The sequence below is a fragment of the Helianthus annuus genome, chromosome 17 (genome assembly GCF_002127325.2).
Source record: "Helianthus annuus cultivar XRQ/B chromosome 17, HanXRQr2.0-SUNRISE, whole genome shotgun sequence".
Taxonomy (NCBI): Eukaryota; Viridiplantae; Streptophyta; class Magnoliopsida; order Asterales; family Asteraceae; genus Helianthus; species Helianthus annuus.
The window spans coordinates 11,474,715-11,496,562 of NC_035449.2; the positions used below are offsets into that span (position 1 = coordinate 11,474,715).

The window sequence follows — 21,848 nt, forward strand, 5'->3', positions numbered from 1 at the left end:
AAATTTTTTAAAAACAAACGCACCGGTGGTATTAGGGTGGGCGGGGTACCCACCGAAACCCACGCGGGGACCCCTCTTGCCGAGCGGGACAAGCACCGCCAACATATCGGTGAGGTAGAGAGAGGGAGTGAAACCGGTGGGGCTTCACCGAAGAGAGGGGGAGGAGAGAGGATGAGTGGACCAATCAAAACTTTTTTTTTTTTTAATAAAAACCAAGTCACCTAAGAGGGGAGTGCCGTCATCAATTTAGGGTGTTAGGGGAGTTTAAGAGGGGAGTTGACGTGGCACACGAGAATTAGTTGGGCGTAAGAGAGGAGACTCACCTCTTAGGTGAGCACCCCCTACACCCTTAGAATTAAAGAGAGAAGAACAAATAGAAAAGAATACGTGAACAGGTGACAAGCACTGGACCTTTGACCTCCAGGGACCTGAACAACCGGAACCACCACCGACTATGCGAATCTCCGGCGGTGCATTCACCGACGTCACGGCACTCTTCTATCCATCTCCGACGCCTCCTTCCTTCACTAGGTCCCCTGACTTTCGGCATCTCCACACCTTTTCCGACTCTAAACCCCCACCCTTTCTTAAAGTAAGTAACGTTTTTCATTACATTTTTATTTTCCATTCATCTACCATTTTCAACTGTTTGAAATTCATATCAAGTAATGTAAACCAACTGTTAGTATATAGTTTCTTTCAACTGTTAGATTAGGTGCCTGCAATCCGGTGACCTAAATTGAAGCTCATTTATTTCAATTTCAGATTCCATAGCTCAAACTATTTCGATGCATATTTTTATAGTTTATAGAACTAAATAATGATGCAAATTGTGTAATATATGCCAAGAGAATTGGTTTCCTTATGTTAATTTAGTACGGTTTAGCACAGGGGGTGGTATTTTAGGTTAATCACTTAGGGGCTGTTTGCCTGTTTGGCAACTTCTGAATGGTTAAGTGCTGAATCAGTAATATGTCTGAACCATTAAGTGCTGAACCAATGGTCTTAACCATTCAGACTCTGTATAGTGTTTAACCATTCAGACGAAAATGTCTGAATTATTCACACATCTGCTTGTGAAACAAACAGTCAGAACCATTAAGTGCTGAACCAGTAAGAGATTTGAACCATTAAGAGCCTCATTAAAAGGTAAACAAACAGCCCCTTAGTATGCGTAGATAACTGATTTTCTTATGTTAATTTAGTACAGTGACTAGTTTCTTAGGTTTATATCACTTAATCTGCATAAGCTTGAATAAGTTTATTGTGACAAGAGGAAAATTCACATGAAACATGACATTAGGTTTGTAAACCTAGCAGGAATTCATCTTGCTTGTCAATGTTATCAACTGTCTTGAGAACATAATGACAGGGCTCTAGAGTCGAAACATCACGAGCATGGAGCTGTATAGCCCAAGCATCATCAGGTGGTTCAGGTTCAGGTCACGATCTGGTTCCTGTAGCACCGCTTGAGCTCGAGTCTCCAGTTGGTCAACTCCTAGAACAAATTATGCAAACGCATCCTCATCTGCTCCCTGCAGCCATTGATCAACAGCTCGACAACCTTCAAAACGAGAGAGACGCTCAAAAACAAGAACCGCCTCCTTCATCTACAGATAGCCTCTATAGGTAAGTTTCTTTCTTTTTACAGCATACCCCCTAATTGTTCCGCATGAAAGATAATATGTAGCGTTCAATCGTTCATGAAATTTCAGGAGAATAGCGGAAGTGAAAGAAAAAGATCGGCAAAAAGTATTGGAAGAAATAATGTATTGTTGGATAGTTCAAAAGTTTATCGACAAAGAGATTTCAATGATCCCAAAATTATCCGCCAGCTCAGATCCTACTGGACGCGTCGATTTCTGGCCAAACCAAGAGTTAAAGTTAGAATCCGTGCACTCAACCGAAGCACTCGAGATGATACAAAACCATGTGGCGCTAGTCATCGGGGACCGCGTTGTGGACCCGTTAGACTCCCTCATCCAGATCAGCAAAATCAAACTTGGAAAACTATATGCTGCGTCGATCATGTACGGATACTTTCTAAAACGCGTAGATGAGCGTTTTCAACTGGAGAGGTCAATGAACACGCTTCCGGAAGGTTTTAAGGATGAGCAGTCGAGTTTTATGGAATCGTCGGTTCCGCTAAGCCCATTTTTGGACCCGGAGTCACTGATACGGATCCAACCCGACTACGATGATGAAGGTTTAAAGGGTGCGTATGGTGATGATGGTAAATCGCATAGATTAAGAACATATGTTATGCAATTGGATGTAGAGACGCTTCAGAGATATGCTACCATAAGATCGAAGGAAACGGTTTCTTTGATAGAAAAGCAAACTCAGGCTCTGTTTGGAAGACCGGATATTAAAGTATCTGAAGATGGTTTATTAGGTGCGGGTAATGATGAAGTGGTTTCTGTGACGTTTTCTGGATTGACGATGTTGATTCTTGAGGCGGTTGCGTTTGGATCGTTTTTGTGGGATGCTGAAAATTATGTGGAATCTAAGTACCAGTTTCTAAGAAACTGAGAGTATTTGTTTTGCTTTAGTATGTAGTCAGCTGATATGGTGTTTTACTTGTGCCATTTGTTGTAACCACATTCCAAACATTCATAGCACAGAGAAACTCGACGTGTATTTGAGGTCATGATTTCGACCTATTTACTTATAAATGGGTCGGGTTATATAGTGTTGTGTTACCTTGCTTTAGAAAGGAGTTTGTGCCTTGGGCGTAAGGCAAGTGTGACGATGTGGAAAATGCTTCAAAGGATGTAGCAAGAGATGAAACCATTGCCCAGATCTTCATCAACATCTAATCTTACGGTACATGTTTTCTTGGCTTTTGTTGGATCAAGTATTTGTTTCGTATGATCAAACGATGGTTGCAAGCGATTACTTGGTTCCTGTTCTAGAAAACAATTGAACAAATGATAAAGCTTTTGATTTTTACAAACATAAAAGGACCAACAACATAATAACAAAACAAAACGGATTTTATCGGATTTACAAAAACAATTCAATACACATGAAAACAAGATTTGCTAGCTGGATGGCTCGAATCAGCCATCACGCCACAGATGCTTAAAAGGGTCATCTTCAAGTTTCTAGTAATCCCGTAAACAAGTGTTGATCTTATTTATATATACGAGCACATGTTTTCAGGTCAAACTAGAAGAATTATGACCACAACGAGAAGCACGATTGCCATAATCACCAAAAGAAAGCACGTCTGCACGCACATGTACAAGTGTTGTAGCAGCATGAGTATTCTTAACGTATAAGTTTTATCAAACCCGTTATAACAAACAAAGTTAAAACAACTTTACCATGGAAGAGTTTGACCTTTGAGTCTTTGATGCTTTTGCAAGATGAGATTTTGCCTGTGAAGTAGCCGCATGAGAATTCTCAATGTTCGACCCAATATCATCTGAAACACATTACCGACGTGTAATGCATCACCATCTTAGATATACTTAAAAGTAAGCCAAAATTAAAGATATCCATACGACCATACCGATCATAGTTCCCTGTTCATGAACCAAAACAGCAAGATCTTTGAAAATCTCATTGACCTCACCGATTTGGTTCTGGATCTCTTGTATTCCCTGATCTCTTTCCTCGATGATCGCTTCATTGAACGCGATCTCATTGTCCAACAGCAAAACCTCCTGCCTGCAGACCAAAAACAACTTAACCACTTGAGATTGTAACACATGGATCTCGTATATAAAACCAACTAACAAGACATTGTTTTCAAAAGGTTGCCTTTTAGATTCCACGAGAAGAGCTTGCTGTTCTTGACTTCTGTCTGAGCCTACATCTGCTTCACTGGCGGGATCACTAAACACAAAAAACAAAGTTAGTTAGAAATGGTTTGTAGAAAACTGAATTTGGTTGCGATTGAAGATTACCGTGAAGGAAGAGAAGATTGAGGAACAAAAGGTGCATAAGCTGTTTCCCTTTCAGCTGAAAGGCGTTGTGCCTTCTGAAATTCTTGTAGAACTGTTTGGAAATCTTTTGCAAGTTTAGCATCTGTGATCTTTTTGGTGGCCTGCACAAAACAGAATCATCCAACCAACAAGAACAAGAACAAGGATACTTTATGAAGGGGCAACACCCCAAATGGATCTGTTCGTGGATAAATGTATCGGTTCGGATGGGAAGGTACGGTACCACTGTCAGAATTTCAACGTGTATAGGAAAGGAAAGATTCGACGAATAACGAAACAGGATCATTATACAGTTTTTGGGTATTCACACACAATCACAAATACGAAAACTTAAGAACACGAGGATTAATGTGGTTCGGTCTAAGTTGACTTACGTCCACGTGCTGCAACTAGGATCTTTATTTCTTTTGGAGGTGATGTAAAATTACAATGCACAACAACGGTGACATGTAACAACCTAATAAATCTCAGTTCAGAAGGGAACCACACATCAAGTCGGGACCTAGGTAAGGTATAAATACATATTATGTTGGAATCAAAGACACTTGATTGATGAATAAGATGATTATCACAAACTGAGCCTGATTATTTTAACTTCTCTGATACATACACATCCGACTGACTTTGTTTGACACCCTATACACACACAATGAATCGGTGCTATACTGCTATTGCAGGGATGGACCGCTTCAAAAAAAAAAAAAAAAAAAAAAACACTTTAACCCTAAATCAGGTTCTAACTTTCAAATGTGCACTCTTTAAACATATATATGACTCTAAATACACTCTACTATTGAAACTAAGACCCCTATATTTAATACATAGTGTAAACCTTCAATACATCATATTTTACTATCTATATCTTGAGTAAATTACTTTTTGAGTCTCTATGTTTTAGTGGTTTTAACCATTTGAGTCCAAAATCAAAAAGTTAAACGCTCTAAGTTCTTAACCGTTCATTTTATAACGTTTTGAGTCCCTGTGTTTTAGTGGTTTTAAACACTTGAGTCCAAAATCAAAAGTACAAGTGTTAAAAGTTGGACTCTAATCAAAAGTACAAGTGTTAAAAGTTGGACTCTAAACGTTATAAAATGAGTGGTTAGGGACTCAAGCCGTTAAACTTTTTGAATTTGGATTCAAGTGGTTAAAACCTCTAAAACACAGAGACTCAAAAAGTAATTTACACCTATATCTTATGACGTAATACACAATTCACTATTACTATTCTCTCAGTGTAGACACTTATTCTCACGCCTGAGCTTGGTCACAGGGTACCACCCCTCTCTATGGCAAGTCTAACACACTTCATCGAGCTATCGCCAATTACACAGGGTCATCCTTTATTCTACACTTTACGAACACTTAATGGATCTCTCTCTGTGTGTGTACTAAAATGAAGAAGGAGAGAGGGGTCACTTACACTAACACCAGCATGATGATCAGTTTCACTAGCTTGTTTAAGTTTATCTGAAGTATCCTTCACCAATTGCCCAATATGCAGTCTAGTTTTGTGCCTGCCATTTCAGGAACAAATAAACTCTCACATAAAGTGCATTCACTGAATTCAATTATTCAATAGCAATCACATACACCAATATGTTTCCAACATGTAATTCAAATCAATAATAATATATAAAGAACTACACACTTCTAACGCAGATTACATCAATTTCAAACCCTAGATAATAATAATGTTATAACTGAATGAAAAGTAAAATGAAAGAAATTACGTACAGCTTATCTCGAAGCTCAGGGGTATCCTTTGGAGTACCAAGGTTGTTAACTAGCCTCTGGAACGTGGAAACTGCCGTATTGATCTGGAAGATTCCAGAAGCAACGGCTTGTGTGGGATCCTGTTTTCTAATGACACCACGCCTCGAATTGATCGGGCGACCGGCTTCGATATCTTGAAAACTCATCACCGAAATAAGGAAGGATTCCGATTGAAATGAAACCCTAGGTCTAGATGATCAGGAACGTGTGTGATCGGAGATTGAATTGATCGGGAAATGCGAAAATTGGGGCGATGAGTGAGGGGTGTGTGATAACATTTTGCCGACGAACGGAAAGTAAACTAAAGTGGACACGTGGAAAAGTGGACACGTAGTTTATGCTTTTGCACCCAAATATAGGTGATTTTGTAACTTTGCATGGAAAGGTTTTTCTTTTTTCCCATTATTTTTAGTATGAATAATAATAATAATAATAATAATAATAATAATAATAATAATAATAATAATATTATGTTAAGGCTTGATTGTTTAGAGAGAGAGAACTAAGAGAGAGAAGTTTCCAACAACAAGCTAACTAACAGCAGTTAGCTTCCCGCCCATTTTATTAACAACCTCTCTTACAACATTTACACAAATGGTCCTTCTACTAGTAACTATTACAACTCAGACCCTTAATACTTTTAACAGCTAATAACTACCACAAACAACTTCTATTTATTACATTTTAGGTCCCTGAACTATTCTGAACTATTATTATCATATCAATACTCCCCTTCCCAAGATAGACCTTGTCCTCAAGGGCACATTAGAGCTCAAAATCAGGGAATCGAAGTAAAAACTCATGTCTATTCTCCCATGTAGCTTGTAAAGCAGTTTGGCCTTCCCAATGGACTAGTACTTGAGCTACAGCTTTCTTTCCTTGCCTTATCATTCTGTGGTCCAACACCTTCAATGGTTTAAAAGAAAATCTTGCAGCCTTAGGTAAAGGTGTCACCTTTGTGGGAGGGCCTTGAGCAGATTTAAGCAGTGATACATGAAAAACTGGATGTAACTGTGACTCCTCAGGTAGATCCAATTTATAAGCAGCCTCTCCTATCTTTTGTACCACCAAAAATGGGCCATAATACTTTGGGGAGATTTTAGTAAAGACTGCCCCTCGAAGAGAAGACTGCACATATGGTCTTAATTTCAGGTAAACCCAAGCACCAGGAGCAAAAGACCTGTCTGATCTGTGCTTATCAGCCTGTTGCTTCATTCTGTTCTGAGACATCTGCAAGGTTGTTCTCAATATGGTCAAGGCTTCTTCCCTAGAGCACATCTCATCATCTATACTGGCCACAGAAGTATCTTTGTGAATGTAAGGCACATGAAGGGGTGGAGCATACCCATAAAGAGCTTCAAAAGGAGTCTTCTTGATAGATGAATGGTAGTTGGTGTTGTACCACCATTCTGCCAAAGATAACCAATGATACCATGAGTTAGCATAGTGCAAGACCATACATCTTAAATAAGTTTCCAAGCACCTGTTAACAACTTCTGTCTGGCCATCACTTTGTGGATGGTATGCAGTGGACATGGCCAATTCGATGCCCTGCAACCTCATAAACTCTTGCCAAAATCTGCTTAGGAATATGGAATCCCTGTCAGATACAATGGTAGTGGGCCACCCATGCAGCTTATAGATATTGTCAATAAAGGCTTGTGCAACTGAAGTGGCTGAAATAGGATGGGTCATGCCAACAAAATGGGCATATTTTGTCAACCTATCAACAACAACAAAGATGACATTTTTACCCTTTGAAGTTGGTAATCCTGTGATAAAATCCATGCTTATATCAGAAAAGATACAAGTAGGAATAGGGAGGGGCTGCAGCAGCCCAGGGTAGGCTGCAGTCTCATACTTAGCCTGTAAGCAGACATGGCAATTTCTGATAAAGTTTCTGACCCCTTTAGCTTGCCCCTTCCAATAGAATAGCCCTTTCAATCTTTGTAGAGTAGCTTGAACTCCTGAATGACCCCCCATGGATGAATCATGACAACACTGAATGATCTCTTTTCTTAACTGAAGGTCATTGCCCACTACCAACACATTCTTTCTTTTTAACACTACCCCATCCCAGGTATAATGACCATCTTGCCCTTGAGCCTCACACTTTTGAATTACTTGTTGTAAGTTGATATCATGTTGCCAAGAATTCTTAATCTTTTGAAGCAACAGTGGTTCAAAAGATGACACAGCCAATTGAAACAAAGCTGAAGAACTCTGCAGTCTAGACAAAGCATCAGCAGCCACATTTTCTATGCCCTTTTTGTACTGTATCTCAAAATCATAATGCATCAACTTCACCATCCAAGAGTGTTGTAATGGTGTAGTGATTTTCTGATCTAACAAATGTTTGAGGCTCTTTTGATCAGTTTTTATAATAAAATGCCCACTAATGAGATAGTAATGCCAATGCTTGACTGCTAACAGTATAGCTAACAGTTCTCTATCATAGACAGAGAGTACCTGCTGCCTTGGTGATAAAGCCTTACTGATAAAGGCCAGAGGATGATGATCTTGCATTAAGACTGCTCCAATTCCCAAAGCTGAAGCATCAGTCTCTACTATAAAGGTCTTGTTTAGATCTGGTAAGGCCAACACAGGAGCTGAACTTAAAGCTTTCTTAAGTTGGTCAAAAGAATTCTGTGCACTTGCAGACCATTTAAATGCATCCTTTTTTAAAAGATCAGTAAGTGGCTTAGCCACAATTCCATAAGATCTAATGAATCTTCTATAATACCCTGAGAGGCCCAAAAATCCCCTCAACTGCTTGACATTGTCAGGGACTGGCCATGAAATCACTGCTTCAATTTTGGAAGGGTCTGTAGCTACCCCTTCTTTGTCTATTATGTGGCCCAAATATTCTACCCTTGCCCCACCAAAGCTACATTTTGAAAGTTTAGCAAACAACTGACCCTTCCTCAATGTTTGTAAAACTTGTTGTAAGTGTTGTATATGTTGATCAATATCTTGACTGTAAACCAAGATATCATCAAAAAATACAAGGACAAATTTCCTCAGAAATGGTTTAAAAGTGTGGTTCATCAAAGCTTGAAATGTAGCTGGTGCATTAGTCAAGCCAAATGGCATGACTAAGAATTCAAATAAACCTTGGTGAGTCCTGAAAGCTGTCTTATGAATGTCAGACTCAAACATTCTGATTTGATGGTAACCAGACCTCAAATCCAGTTTGGAAAAAACAGTATCCCCACCCAATTCTTCTAACAATTCATCTATTAAAGGAATGGGAAACCTGTTCTTGACTGTTGCATCATTAAGCTGCCTGTAATCAATGCACATCCTCCATGAACCATCCTTTTTCTTTACTAATACCACTGGTGCAGCAAATGAACTCTTACTGCTCCTTATCACCCCAGAATCCAGCAGTTCTTGAGTCATCTTTTCAATCACATCTTTTTGAATAGCCTGGTATCTATAGGATCTGAGGTTAATTGGTTTGTCCCCATTGTTAAGGACAATCTGATGATCACAGGGCCTTTTAGGTGGTAATGTGGAAGGGACTTGAAACACATCATCATACTCATCTAATAACTGCCTTAGTTTGTCATTTTGTATAGGTTCAGACACCTTAGACCCAAAGGTGTCATGGTTCTCATCTGGTTTAAGCTGCAAATTAAACATTTGTGACTGAATTACCCCTGGCCCTCCACTGAGCAGATGAGACATCTTTTCAGTAGAACAAAGTTGGACACCATTTGTTTCTGTACCTTTCAAAGTATAAGTCTTGTCCTGAACCACAAATTGCATAGTCATTTCTGCAAAATTCCACACAATATCTCCCAATAAGGATAACCATTCTATTCCCAGCACCATGTCATAATTGTCTAAGGGAATGACCAACATGTCTGCCTTGAACCAATTTCCTTGCATCATCCATTTGAACCCACTGCATTTTTGGCCACATTCCAACTGATTTCCATTAGCTACTGTCACCTTCATTGAATTAACTGGTTGTAAGGAACACTGCAGCTTAGCTACCAACTTAAGACTGATGAAGTTGTGGGTAGACCCTGAGTCTATTAGAATGAACAACCTTCTAGTACCAATGTACCCCACAATCTTCATTGTGGAATAGGAGGTCACTCCTGTGATTGCATGTATTGAAATCTGTGGTATCTCTTCATTGACCCCAGTTTCCTCCCCCTCATCATCATGCTCCTCTTCATTGATCAACTCAATACAAAACAGTTGTTTATTTTTACAATTGTGAGAGGGTGTAAACTTCTCATTACACCAGAAACATTCTCCCTTCTCCCTTTTCTCAGCCATCTCTTTAGTTGTAAGGCGTCTTGTGGTTTTTGCTGGTTGTGAATTAAGTGGTTTAGGTAATAGTGGTAAAGAGTTGGCATTAGTTGGTGGTTTAAAAGTATGGGTGGTAGGTTTGGTGTAAGAAGAAGTGTTGGTTTGGTTATTAAATTTCTTGTAGGAGGTGTGACCAAACAAGGTGTTGTGTATGTTCTCCTGCTGTTTTGCAACAGCATAGGCTTCCCTTAAGGTTCTTGGTTTAAAGGCTTTAACCAAGCACCTTATTTCCATTTTCAACCCACCCACAAAGAGGCTAACAGCCTGATCCACTGACAGACTTGTCTTATTAAGAAGAGCATCAAAAGCATCACAGTAATCTTGAATGCTACCTGTCTGCTGCAAATTCTTCAATTCTTCTAAAGCATCTTCAAACAGGTTGACAGAGAATCTTGCCTCAGCAGATCTTCTATATTCATCCCAACTAATAGTATCAATAGTTAGGTTATTGCTCCTCAAATACCCCTGGTGCCATTGTAAGGCCTTTCCTTCCAAATTCACCACTGCATATCTCAACTTCATGTTTTCAGGGGTATGATCAATTTCAAAAAAGTGATTACTCTTATAAATCCAGCCTTCTACATCATCACCATTGAACTTAGGAAAGTCCAACTTCCCTAATCTTGATAACCTTTGGTCTTGAGGGCCTGTATTAGCAATTACCCCCCTATTGGCCTCCATACTTGTGATTTTGTCTAAAACTGATTGTAGTTGCAATTGTATCTGCATGACTGCAGCCTTATTTTCCTCTGTACTGGTAGCCACCGTCTGCATGCTCTCATTAATCAATTGGGAATTTGCTTGAAGATCTTGCACAATAATCTCCATTTTTCCAATCGCCAATTGATTATCTTTCAACTGTTTCTCCATTTCTTGTTGTCGAGTATTCGCCATTAGCAAAGTATTACAGGAATTTGAAATCGGAACAATCGATTTCGTCGAATTGGAATTGAAGCGGACCCAAATGAAGGTGAACCAATCGACACAATGATCGATTCACAGGAACGAATTGAACGGATTGTGATGAATTAGGTCACCGGAGCTTGATCGGAACAAGCTCTGATACCAATGTTAAGGCTTGATTGTTTAGAGAGAGAGAACTAAGAGAGAGAAGTTTCCAACAACAAGCTAACTAACAGCAGTTAGCTTCCCGCCCATTTTATTAACAACCTCTCTTACAACATTTACACAAATGGTCCTTCTACTAGTAACTATTACAACTCAGACCCTTAATACTTTTAACAGCTAATAACTACCACAAACAACTTCTATTTATTACATTTTAGGTCCCTGAACTATTCTGAACTATTATTATCATATCATATTATTATTATTATTATTATTATTATTATTATTATTATTATTATTATTATTATTATTATTATTATTATTATTATTATTATTATTATTATTATTATTATTATTACATGTAATACATTATACTTGGCTATAAGTTGTGGATTAAAATGAAAGGGGATGTTTAAGTGTTAAACTACGGGGTGTGGAGGGACTTAGGTTGGGTTGATGGTATTGCTCTACATATACTCTTAAATTATGTCAAATTAATTAAATCAGAATATATTAATATAGGAATGAAACCATGGTCTTAAATTATATCAAATTATGTTACAGGGCTAAGTGACCCATCTTTAACGGCTTTGGGACGGTGTGTAAATTCATTAAATGTTGATGGGACGGGACGTGACTCCACAACGTCCAACCTTAATGGTATCGATTAACTGTTTTTTAAACGAAAAATGTTACTCTACTTATACTCTTAAATTATATCAAATTAGTTAAATCAAAATATACCAATCTAGGAATGAAACTATGGTCTTTTCTACAAAGAGAAAAGGCCTCTACCACCCAGCCAAAGCACCTGGTATATTACAAAACTAAGTAATGCGTAAACCAACAGAATTAGTATCGTGTGTATTGTGGGAGGGAATTCTTGATTACCTATTATGCTAAATATAGATAGAAGCTGATGCTGATCAATTCTTTAGAAAACTGTGATAGAAACAAGAAGATGATAGAACATGTGTACTTGTTAATCCAAAAATCGCTGAGATTGATGTAGACAAGTTCTTGATTGATCAAATTCTCGTTTAGGGTGTACAGTTATGATGGCTAGGTGATCTTGATGGTCAAGTTTGTAGAGAGAGAGGAGCGAGTTAGAGGATGATGATGATGATGTTATGATATAGTGCAACCCTTGAAACCTTCTCTAATAATCTCTATTTATATAATTAAGGGAAATTCTATTCTTATCTTTTTTAATGGAAATCTTACTTCCTTTTATTACTCCTAAAATACACCCTTGTTGTCTCTTGTGAGACTTAAACCCCAGTCTAAGCTTGGAAACACCAAGACTCATATCACCACCTCCTATTCTTATCTAATAAGGGTAATCGAATATTTACCAATTGATGGTATAAGAGTAATTAAGTCAGTTTTCAATTTATAAGATGAATGATATTTCATTCCTTCTCAAAACATAACCATTTGTAAAAGAAAACCTTAAGGAGCAAACAAAATATGTTACGTTCAATACTCTTTTAAAATATAATCATACTTATTATTTGTACATGGGTAAGATTATATATAAAAAAAAAATCCTTTCTACATGTGATATGAGATTGACAGGTATGTAGCCTAAATTGAAAGCCCATGCTCATAGTCTAATCACTTTCACCATCGTTACAATACTTTGGAAGTTATATGGGGTTATTGGTTGCCACAATAAACAAAAAAACACTACACCTTGATACGTTTTCATTCCGTGATTATATTTTAACATAATTTTATATTAGCCTTATAAATAATCAACCTAAAAAAACAAAATATATGGTGTACGAATGCCTATTTTAAACTTATTTATTACTTCACATCTATACTCAACACAATATCATCTATTTATTCCGATTCTTGTCCAATGAGATCCACCGTATACGACCCAAATCAGACGTCGTGTTGCAATAACACGTCAGAACTTGCTTCCACGTCTTCCTACGCGCTATACGTACAAATACATCAAAGCCTCCACACTTGTACCTTGTGCTTCAAAACTTGTACTTTCTCTTCATATATACCTCCCAATTCCGTAAAATTCAATCACAGCTCCGTCAACGCAAACCCTTCAAAAAACCCCTTTCTCAACTCTCTCCGTTAATTTCAACATTTTCCGGTCACATTTCCGTCACAAATACAACTCGTTACAATGTCGGTAAGTATTAATCGTATGTTCTTTGTTGATGTTACCGACTTATCTTTCATTGATTCTGTCAGCTTAAATGCTTAATTCGTTATATTAATTATGAATCAGTGTAGATCTGTTTAGTTAGCTTGATTATTGTTAGTACCTGATTTAGGTCACGATTGTTGAAAGCTACAGATTTGATTGATCCAGATTGTTCCGATGCTAGATAATAATTTAAGCAAATAATTAAGGATTAGTTTTCATTGATCTGATTTGTAGGATGTTTAAAATCACGGTTGATGTGTTTATCAGAAGGATCTAATATCATCGTGGATGCTACATGTTGTGATTGAATATATTTATTATGTAACACAAGTTTGATGTATAGATTTGAAGATATATATGAAAGTTTAATTAGCAAACTGTATTGGATATGTGTAGGAGTTAACACACGTATGTAATATGTTATTTGTTGTTATTTGTGTAGATTAAGACTGTGAAAGTGAGCAATCTGTCGCTAGGGGCTTCGGAGCGAGATGTAAGGGAGTTCTTTTCGTTTTCTGGAGATATTGTTTATGTTGAGACTCAAAGGTTAGTGTACTAGATGAGTAATAATGAGTTTTTATCTTTTTTATTATGGTTTAACGCTTAACACCATTGTAATTCTGTCCTTGCAGCCATAATGAGCGGTCTCAAATCGCGTTTGTCACCTTCACGGATAGTCAAGGAGCTGAGACCGCTGTTCTTCTTTCGGTAATTAGCTTTCATCTTTAGATCTAATCAAATATTATTTTTTTCAAAAGAAGCTATAAGTTTAATTAAAGTAATTTAATATTTTCGGCAAAATAGATGAAGTCATCACTTAAGTTATTGAATGTCATGTTTTTTACCACTTGCATATATCAGCAAAGAATTTAATTGTGTACGTATGATATTATTTATAGTTTCAGCTTAGACGTCATTGTCATTTGTCGGTTTATCCAAATCGAACATAACATGATTTAAGTTTCCTACATTTGTTAAATATAACAGGGCGATATCATTGTCATTTGTCGGTTTATCCAAATCGAACATAACCTGATTTAAGTTTACCTACATTTGTTACATATAACAGGGCGCAACGATCGTTGATACAACTGTCACCGTAACCCTAGACCCAGAATACCAGCTTCCACCCGCAGCTACAGCCGCTTCTCCCGTAAGCTCAGCTTCTACAAACTTTTTTTTTTAATTTATTTCAAATTATGTTCTTTCTAAGAATTTACTGAATCTTTTTGTAGCCGATCGGATGCAATGCTCCTGCTGGAAACGACTCTGCCCTACGTAAAGCAGAGGATGTTGTGACGAGCATGTTTGCAAAAGGTTTCGTGTTGGGTAAAGACGCGATCGGCAAAGCAAAAACCTTCGACGAAAAGCACCGTTTGACTTCCACAGCATCTGCTAAAGTTGCGTCAATCGACAAGAAAATTGGATTCACCGAAAAAGTCAACGTGGGTACGTCAATCGTGAGTGACAAAGTCAAAGAAGTTGACCAGAAACTTCAGGTTTCCGAGAAAGCCAAATCCGCTCTAACCGCTGCTGAGAATACCGTAACAAGTGCGGGATCTGCTATCATGAAAAACCGCTATGTATTCACTAGTGCTTCGTGGGTAACCGGAGCTTTTAACAAAGTAGCTAAAGCAGCTAGTGAAGTTGGTCAACAAACTAAAGAGAAAGTAGAAAAAGCTGAAGACGAAAAACGAAGGAAAATGGTCGATGATTATGCTGAAGTTCACTTAAGCGAGTCTCCAACCGCTCCTGATGAGCAACATCATCCTTCGAAGCCCGCACCAGTGACAGGTTTGGTTCTGTAGCACGAAATTCTGCTTCGGTTTACACATTTTTATTTGGGAAATTGGATTCGGTACACCCGTCATCAAGTGGTGGTTATAGAACTTTATATTTGTTAGATTGTTGCAAGACAAACTTCATCTTTGTGTTTACATTGTCATGAATTTGAACTATGTGAAACTATTTGTTCCATATATTTACTGGTTTATTTATTGGTGTTCATACATGATCTTCATATGACTAGTAAATACACGAAATTTATTCGTTGTTTTTATGTATGCAAAGATAAAAAACTGTCACATAACTTATAAATATATGAGATAATCTAAATTTGGATAAACATTTTATTAGCAGAATATAATGTTAAACTCTAGTCATTGCAAACTATTGATAACAATGGTCTATTCATAAAGTTTTATTTATTTATTTATATGTAATAAAAAATCTATAAATATTTAATTACTTTGGCACTTTAGCTTGTGATTGTTTCACGAGGGTTAGGCTTTGTGAATCTTTTTCGTGAAGAAAAAGTTTGATATGTATACGTATCAACTTGCTATTAAGAAAATAGTTTATCTTATATTGGAAACTTAATGAAGTGGATTTAGAAATATCTTTTACCTACTAAACACAAACACAAGTTGATGTCAAACAATCTTTCACTAAAAATTTAAATCATGGACCTAAAATATGCCAGCTTTCTGTATTTTTTATAAGTTGTATAATCAAAATCTTTGTACTCACACACCCACAAGGACAACTTGAATCAACCGAACCGAAGCCATGGCAACAAACATCATAGTCGAGGTTCAAGTTGCTCAATAACATTAATTCTTATCGAGGAATTCAAAGTCTCACAAATTAGCATATATAATAAGTGAAGTGATAAAAAAAAGAACTATTTTGTAGGAGAAGATAATGATTCTGTAATTAAATTTGCATCTCTATTAATTAATTCTTTAAGAAAAGTCAACCACGCAACTTGAAAGAAAATGTTGTAAATTGTAATGTCTACCCCCGCGTTGCGGGGCGCCTGGGAGGTGGGGGATACACCGTGTCAAGTAGCACTAATGTTACACAACTACCAGCGATCAACAACATCAGAAAAGCTCGTTAAAATAAAATAAATAAAAAGAACAAATAACACCGAACAAAAAGCATATGTAAAATCGTCGAACCACGTATGTCAGTTGCGACATGTTAATGCGAAAAATTAAGACTAAAATGTAAAAATAGAAAAGAATAACTATGTCGATCTAATATCACGCGCGTTGCGACGAACCTGTCAAACGGGGAAAATAGACGCGTTGTGAGGGTCCTGTCAAACAGGAAAAAATAGTCGAAAAAACTTTGAAACCCACACGTACGTTATGGCGTGTTTACTCGCAAAAGTATAACAAAACGTAAAACGAAAAAATTGAAAAAGATGAAAAATACATGGATCAAAGTTGAAAATAAAATTGTGTTTGGGTTAAATTGCAAAAGATGAAAACTTTTGGGTTAAAAGTAAAAAAAAAAAAACAAAAAGGTTAAAACCTAAAACCTTTGGGTTAGAAATGAAAAATCAACAATTTTTTTTTGAAACACTCCCCATGCTTAAGTTACAAACCATAATGCACAAACATTTTCTTAATTTATAATATGGTAATGTCTATTAATGCCCGTGTCTTTCTCAAGAGCTTTGTAATCTATACTATACTATATAATAAAAGAAACCATTTTGGGGACACTTGTCATCATATTAGGCCATGTTTTATAGATAAGTATTGTTTTAATTTAATCTTTTCTAATTAATTATAGATAATCCTCCTACTAAATATTATTTAGTTTAATTTCTTATGGATAATTATTATTTAGTTTAATATCCTTCTCATTTATAATATTATTTATTTAACTAATAGAGTAAATTACGATTTTGGCCCATGTGGTTATATCACTTTTACTCTTTTAGCCCAAAAAGAATTTTTAACATCTGAGACCCCAACGTCTTTTTTTCTAATTTTTTTTGGCTCCTAACGTCTTTTTTCTAACCCTTTTGGCCCCTGACATTTAATGGATGGGGTTAGTGTTAGGGGCCAAAAGGGTTAGAAAAAAGACGTTGGGGGCTTAGATGTTAAAAAAATTCATTTTTGGGTTAAAAGGGTAAAAGTGATATAACCACAGGGGCCAAAATCGTAATTTACTCTAACTAATATTATTTATCATTTATACATTTACGGAATTTTAAATAATGGGTTAAATTTATTGAGACTTCGTTAACAAATTTTGCTACAACAAAATAATCTATTTATATCAATCTAAATTTTTATCTATATTATACTATATAATATAAAACATTAATGTGTGATACATGTCGTTCATTGTAGGTATTTATTTTATGATTTTCTTGCCTCACTTCCAAACTTATCTTATATTACTTAAATAAATAAATGAATAATGAGCTAATATTAAATTTTATCCTACTTTAAATTTCGAATACCATTCTTCTATTTTTCTAATAAAATATTATCCGAAATTGTAAATTGTTAATTTAAAACATTTTAAATAAAACAAATTATTTATCACGAAAACCAAACTTTGTATTAATATATTAAATATTTTTATTTTCACTATACAAAATTACATTTACTAATTTTTTTATTATTTGGTATATAAAATTACATTTATTTAACTCGTGTAATAAATGAGGTTTTTTAAAGATATATTATTTTATTATTTGGTAAACAATATTACATTTATTCAACCCGTGTAATACATGTGGTTTTAAAGATATACTTTTCTTTATTTGGTATATAAAATTACATTAATTCAACCCCGTACAATATGGTTCTTATATATATAACTTTTTATTAATTAGTATATCAAATTATATTTATTCAACCCGTGCAATAAAGGAAGTTTTTAAAGATATAATGTTTTATTATTTAGTATATAAATTTATCACTTAACCCGTGTAATACACGGGGTTATAACCTGGTATTTTTATAAATCATACCGGGTTAGACTAAAAAATGGTTTAACCGGTTGAACATAAGGCGGTTCAACCGGGTTGACTAATTAACCCTGTAAATCCTAAACATACAATTTCAACTAAAAAAATAATCCAAAACTACATTATTCCACAATAAAAAATATTTCAAAAGTTAATCCGTAACAAAAAAATAACCCAATGATCGATGTGAATCGTGGATGAAGTTTGATTGATATGGATTGTGGGCACTAGATTTTACTAAGAAGGTAAAGCGTGCTGATGGCAATGGGTCGGGTTTGGGACGGGTTTAGGTAATCCCAAACCCAAACCCGATTAGATAAGCTTGTCCCAAACCCGTCCCAAAACCCGTCGGGTCTCTAGCGGGTAAATACCCATCGGGTATCGGGTATACCCGTGGGTTTCGGGTAAACCCGTTAATTTAAAAAGATTACTCGTTCGGGTATACTCATCTCAAAACCCATTGGGTATTTATTGGGTAACTACTAACCGGTTACATTTTGTATTGTTATTATAAAAATATATATCAAATAACTACAATATATGCGGAATAGAATACCTATATGTGTAAAGAAATGGATGTATCATATATATACATATTTAATAATATAAAAGAAATTATATCAGGTATACAATCGGGTAAACGGGTACACTTTATCGGGTAATTGGGTCGGGTAAACGGGTATATCACTAAATCCCAAACCCGTCCCAAACCCGCGAAAAATATAAAAACTATTCCCAAACCCGTCCCAAACCCGATTAACAGACCCAAAACCCGTCCTAAATGTGTCGGGTTTCGGGTTTACCCAGCTGGTTCGGGTTTGATTGCCATTTCTAGTAAAGCGTCACATTTTTGGGTCCAGAAAAGATTAAAAGTCCAATTTTTAACTTTGGCCCGGTACCGGTGTAACCCATTTTACCGGCAGTACAACTTCTTTTCCGTTCCCTCAATTGACTGATATGATTCGTGCGGGGAAAGCTTCAACTGTCCGGTTTAAACGGGTTTCTGAAACCCTGATTTTTACACACCATTGATTTTTTACACACCATTGAATGTGAATTGAAGAGAAATATTGGTGTCAACTGTCAAATGAAAGCTTCTTCTTACATGCCATCGAATGTGATTAAATAGCTTGAGCATGAACATTATGTAGCTGTGGTTGATTGTTAAAAGTTTGAATAGAGTTGCTCAACTCTAAAGTTAATTTCATTTTATAAACGAGCTCAAGTCGAAGAATTATAGGTTACTCTTCATTAAACATGAGAAACTAACAGACTGCTACTTATTAAAAAAGAAAGAGAGATTTATACAGAATACAAATTATTGCTACAACAATAAGAAAAAAAAAAAAAAGAATCAGCTTTCAATCTTAAGAAAAAATAAATATGGTATAAATGTTAATTCTGTTGTTTTTTCACTCATCTAAAACAACACAAAAAAATATAAGTAAATGTACGAACTAGCTTGATTGTTCGTTTATGTACATAACCTACTAACATGTAACTAATGATGCAAAACTAAAACATATATGAACAAATTAGTTTGAGATTTTTATTTGTATAAGAGTGAATTTCAAATTTTGTCCTTTATCTTTAGGCCACTTTGCAAGTTTTGTCCTTTATGTTTAAATTTGACGAGTTTTGTCCTTTATGTTTAAAAATCAAGCATGTTTTACTCTTTATGTTTAAAAATCAAACACGTTTTGTCCTTTATGTTTAAAAAATCAAGCACGTTTTGTCCTTAAAAATCAAGCATAAAGGACAAAACGTGCTTGGTTTTTAAACATAAAGGACAAAACTCGTCAAATTTAAACATAAAGGACAAAACTTGCAAAGTGGCCTAAAGATAAAGGACAAAACTTGAAATTCACTCTTTGTATAATTTACACATGTGTATAAGACCTATAAAATTATAAAATGTAAACCATTGATATAACTAGTTGTATTCCCCCGCGCTTTGCGGCGGGCTCGAACAATATTGGTTTGGTTCATTACAGTACCAATATGATACTCACACCCGACATAGCAATCGACGCATGTTTTACATTAAGAGAAAACCATAAAACGAATAATCGTACCAATACCGATGTTCAGTTAGTACCGACATTGATATAGGTTACAATACAAAAAATACTATATTGCGAATACAACTCAATGTTCAACGAATTTTTATATCGTCAGGTCGTGAAACCATAAAAACGAATACAATACATGTATTGTTGTTGTTAGATAGATATTTGTTCGGGTTGTGATGATAAAAAAAGCAAATATATTTGGCCTGTTTGATTAGAAATATTATTTAACAGATAATAGATAATATATTATATTTGAAATTTAATAAAACATTGCATTATATTTCTTACGAAAATGGTAATTGTCGCCATTTTATATATAAAAAAAGAGTTAATTACTGTTTTCGTCCCTGTGGTTTGTTAAAAATCACTATTTTAGTCTATTAGTTTAAAATTTGCGATTTCAGTCCTTGTGGTTTCACTTTCGTAACCATTTTAGTCCCTGTGGTTTCACTTTCGTAACCATTTCAATCCATTATTCTGCTAAGTACAGTGATTGAAATGATTACAAGGTGGACTGAAATGGTTACGAAAGTGAAACCACAGGGACTGAAATCGCAATTTTTAAACTAATGGACTGAAATAGTGATTTTTGACAAACCACAGGGACGAAAACAGTAATTAACTTATAAAAAAAAAAAGAAAACTAAATCAATGTTATATGGTATCAGTGATGTCATTCGAACCGTATCAGTAATTAGAAAATAAAATCATTAAAAGTTAAAATCAAAATATGTTTAAGATTAAAAGTAAATATAATAATAATCTATTATAATATTATCATATTAAAAAACTATATATTATCAACAAAATTAATATAGTTATTTATGGAGGTTTATAAATAATATGTATATATCATAATCGTTAAAGATCAAACACAAATGAGTATTAATTACTAAACATAAAAAGATATTTAGTTGCAAAATGTAAAAAAAAATCGTGTATGTACTCTAGCAGAGTAACTATGTGTAATTACTCTAAAGTATTTACACAATTACTCTGCTAATGCAAAAACATAAATTATTTTTTAGATTCTAGGATTAAAACATATGCTTAACAAGACGGTAAAAAACTTTCAAAAAAAAAAAAAAATCTTCTTTAGTTTTTACGTTTAAGTATGTTAAGTTCATTTGTAAAATAAGGTAAGATTACGGGGACAGGGGGGATGGGGAGGCTTGGATTGGGGCTTTGGGCAGCCGTGTTGGCTAACTTTATTTTTTAAATAGTTGAGATTTATAAAATAAAATCAAACTTATATTATTTAAAAAATTACATAACATCCTAAAAAACAATACTTAATAAATCCTAAAAAAATAAAAAATGACTGCTTATTAAATCCTATAAAATAAAAAAAGTAGTTAATAATTCCTAAAAAAAATTACAAAGTTCTATAAATATAAAGTGGGGAACCCACTTAAATTCTGGATTCCCGTCGTGCCTCCACTCGATCTTTGCGATCTCCGATCGTCGTGGCTTAGGTCCCCCGCACGGACACAATCGAAACAAATTTTAAACCGATCCAGCTTTGGTCTTAGTCGCGCCACTTGTGTTGGCACACGTTTAGATTGTGACGATTGTTACCAACGTGTTGTTGGTATTGTTGGAAGGTTGTCCCCAGTACGCGGTTTGACCGCGTTGCAACGTACGCTGTGCGTCGACGATCGAATTGACGAGCGCGATCTCCTCCTCCGTCCAGTTCATCATTT

The 21,848-nt window shown here is 35.6% G+C and overlaps 3 protein-coding genes across 4 annotated transcripts; 2 read left to right on the top strand and 1 right to left on the bottom strand.

Annotated features, from left to right (window-relative positions):
- Positions 1-375: 375 nt before the first annotated feature.
- LOC110926306 (UV-B-induced protein At3g17800, chloroplastic) lies at positions 376-2,712 on the top strand. Its single transcript, XM_022170056.2, has 3 exons — positions 376-592; positions 1,373-1,629; positions 1,716-2,712. The coding sequence occupies exons 1-3, from the start codon at positions 455-457 to the stop codon at positions 2,530-2,532; spliced, it is 1,212 nt and encodes a 403-aa protein (XP_022025748.1). The 5' UTR covers positions 376-454; the 3' UTR covers positions 2,533-2,712.
- Positions 2,713-2,922: 210 nt separating this feature from the next.
- On the bottom strand, positions 2,923-6,045 carry LOC110926307 (syntaxin-22). Of its 2 annotated transcripts, none has more exons than XM_022170058.1 (7): positions 5,688-6,045; positions 5,374-5,467; positions 3,915-4,054; positions 3,769-3,843; positions 3,518-3,675; positions 3,346-3,430; positions 2,923-3,232 (listed from the first exon to the last, which is right to left on the bottom strand). In XM_022170058.1, exons 1-7 carry the CDS (start codon positions 5,870-5,872, stop codon positions 3,214-3,216), a joined length of 756 nt encoding a protein of 251 aa, XP_022025750.1. In that variant the 5' UTR covers positions 5,873-6,045; the 3' UTR covers positions 2,923-3,213. The 2 variants fall into 2 exon arrangements, with proteins under 2 accessions (XP_022025750.1, XP_022025749.1); XM_022170057.2 differs by having other exon boundaries at positions 3,330-3,430; positions 5,688-6,044.
- Positions 6,046-13,128: 7,083 nt separating this feature from the next.
- On the top strand, positions 13,129-15,303 carry LOC110920697 (binding partner of ACD11 1). Its single transcript, XM_022164890.2, has 5 exons — positions 13,129-13,278; positions 13,739-13,842; positions 13,929-14,004; positions 14,366-14,449; positions 14,532-15,303. Exons 1-5 carry the CDS (start codon positions 13,273-13,275, stop codon positions 15,102-15,104), a joined length of 843 nt encoding a protein of 280 aa, XP_022020582.1. The 5' UTR covers positions 13,129-13,272; the 3' UTR covers positions 15,105-15,303.
- The last annotated feature ends 6,545 nt before the right edge of the window (positions 15,304-21,848 follow it).

Excerpts from the sequence above, each read along its gene's own strand:
- LOC110920697 (XM_022164890.2), top strand. Across the intron at positions 14,005-14,365 it reads AGACCGCTGTTCTTCTTTCG|GGCGCAACGATCGTTGATAC; the intron begins GTAATTAGCTTT and ends TACATATAACAG. Across the intron at positions 14,450-14,531 it reads CAGCTACAGCCGCTTCTCCC|CCGATCGGATGCAATGCTCC; the intron begins GTAAGCTCAGCT and ends ATCTTTTTGTAG.
- LOC110926307 (XM_022170057.2), bottom strand. The coding sequence starts at position 5,872 with ATGAGTTTTCAAGATATCGAAGCCGGTCGCCCGATCAATTCGAGGCGT. Across the intron at positions 3,676-3,768 it reads CTTCTCGTGGAATCTAAAAG|GCAGGAGGTTTTGCTGTTGG; the intron begins GCAACCTTTTGA and ends TTTGGTCTGCAG. Across the intron at positions 3,233-3,329 it reads AAAGGTCAAACTCTTCCATG|ACGTGCTTTCTTTTGGTGAT; the intron begins GTAAAGTTGTTT and ends ATGTGCGTGCAG.
- LOC110926306 (XM_022170056.2), top strand. The coding sequence starts at position 455 with ATGCGAATCTCCGGCGGTGCATTCACCGACGTCACGGCACTCTTCTAT. Across the intron at positions 593-1,372 it reads AACCCCCACCCTTTCTTAAA|GGCTCTAGAGTCGAAACATC; the intron begins GTAAGTAACGTT and ends ACATAATGACAG. Across the intron at positions 1,630-1,715 it reads TCTACAGATAGCCTCTATAG|GAGAATAGCGGAAGTGAAAG; the intron begins GTAAGTTTCTTT and ends ATGAAATTTCAG.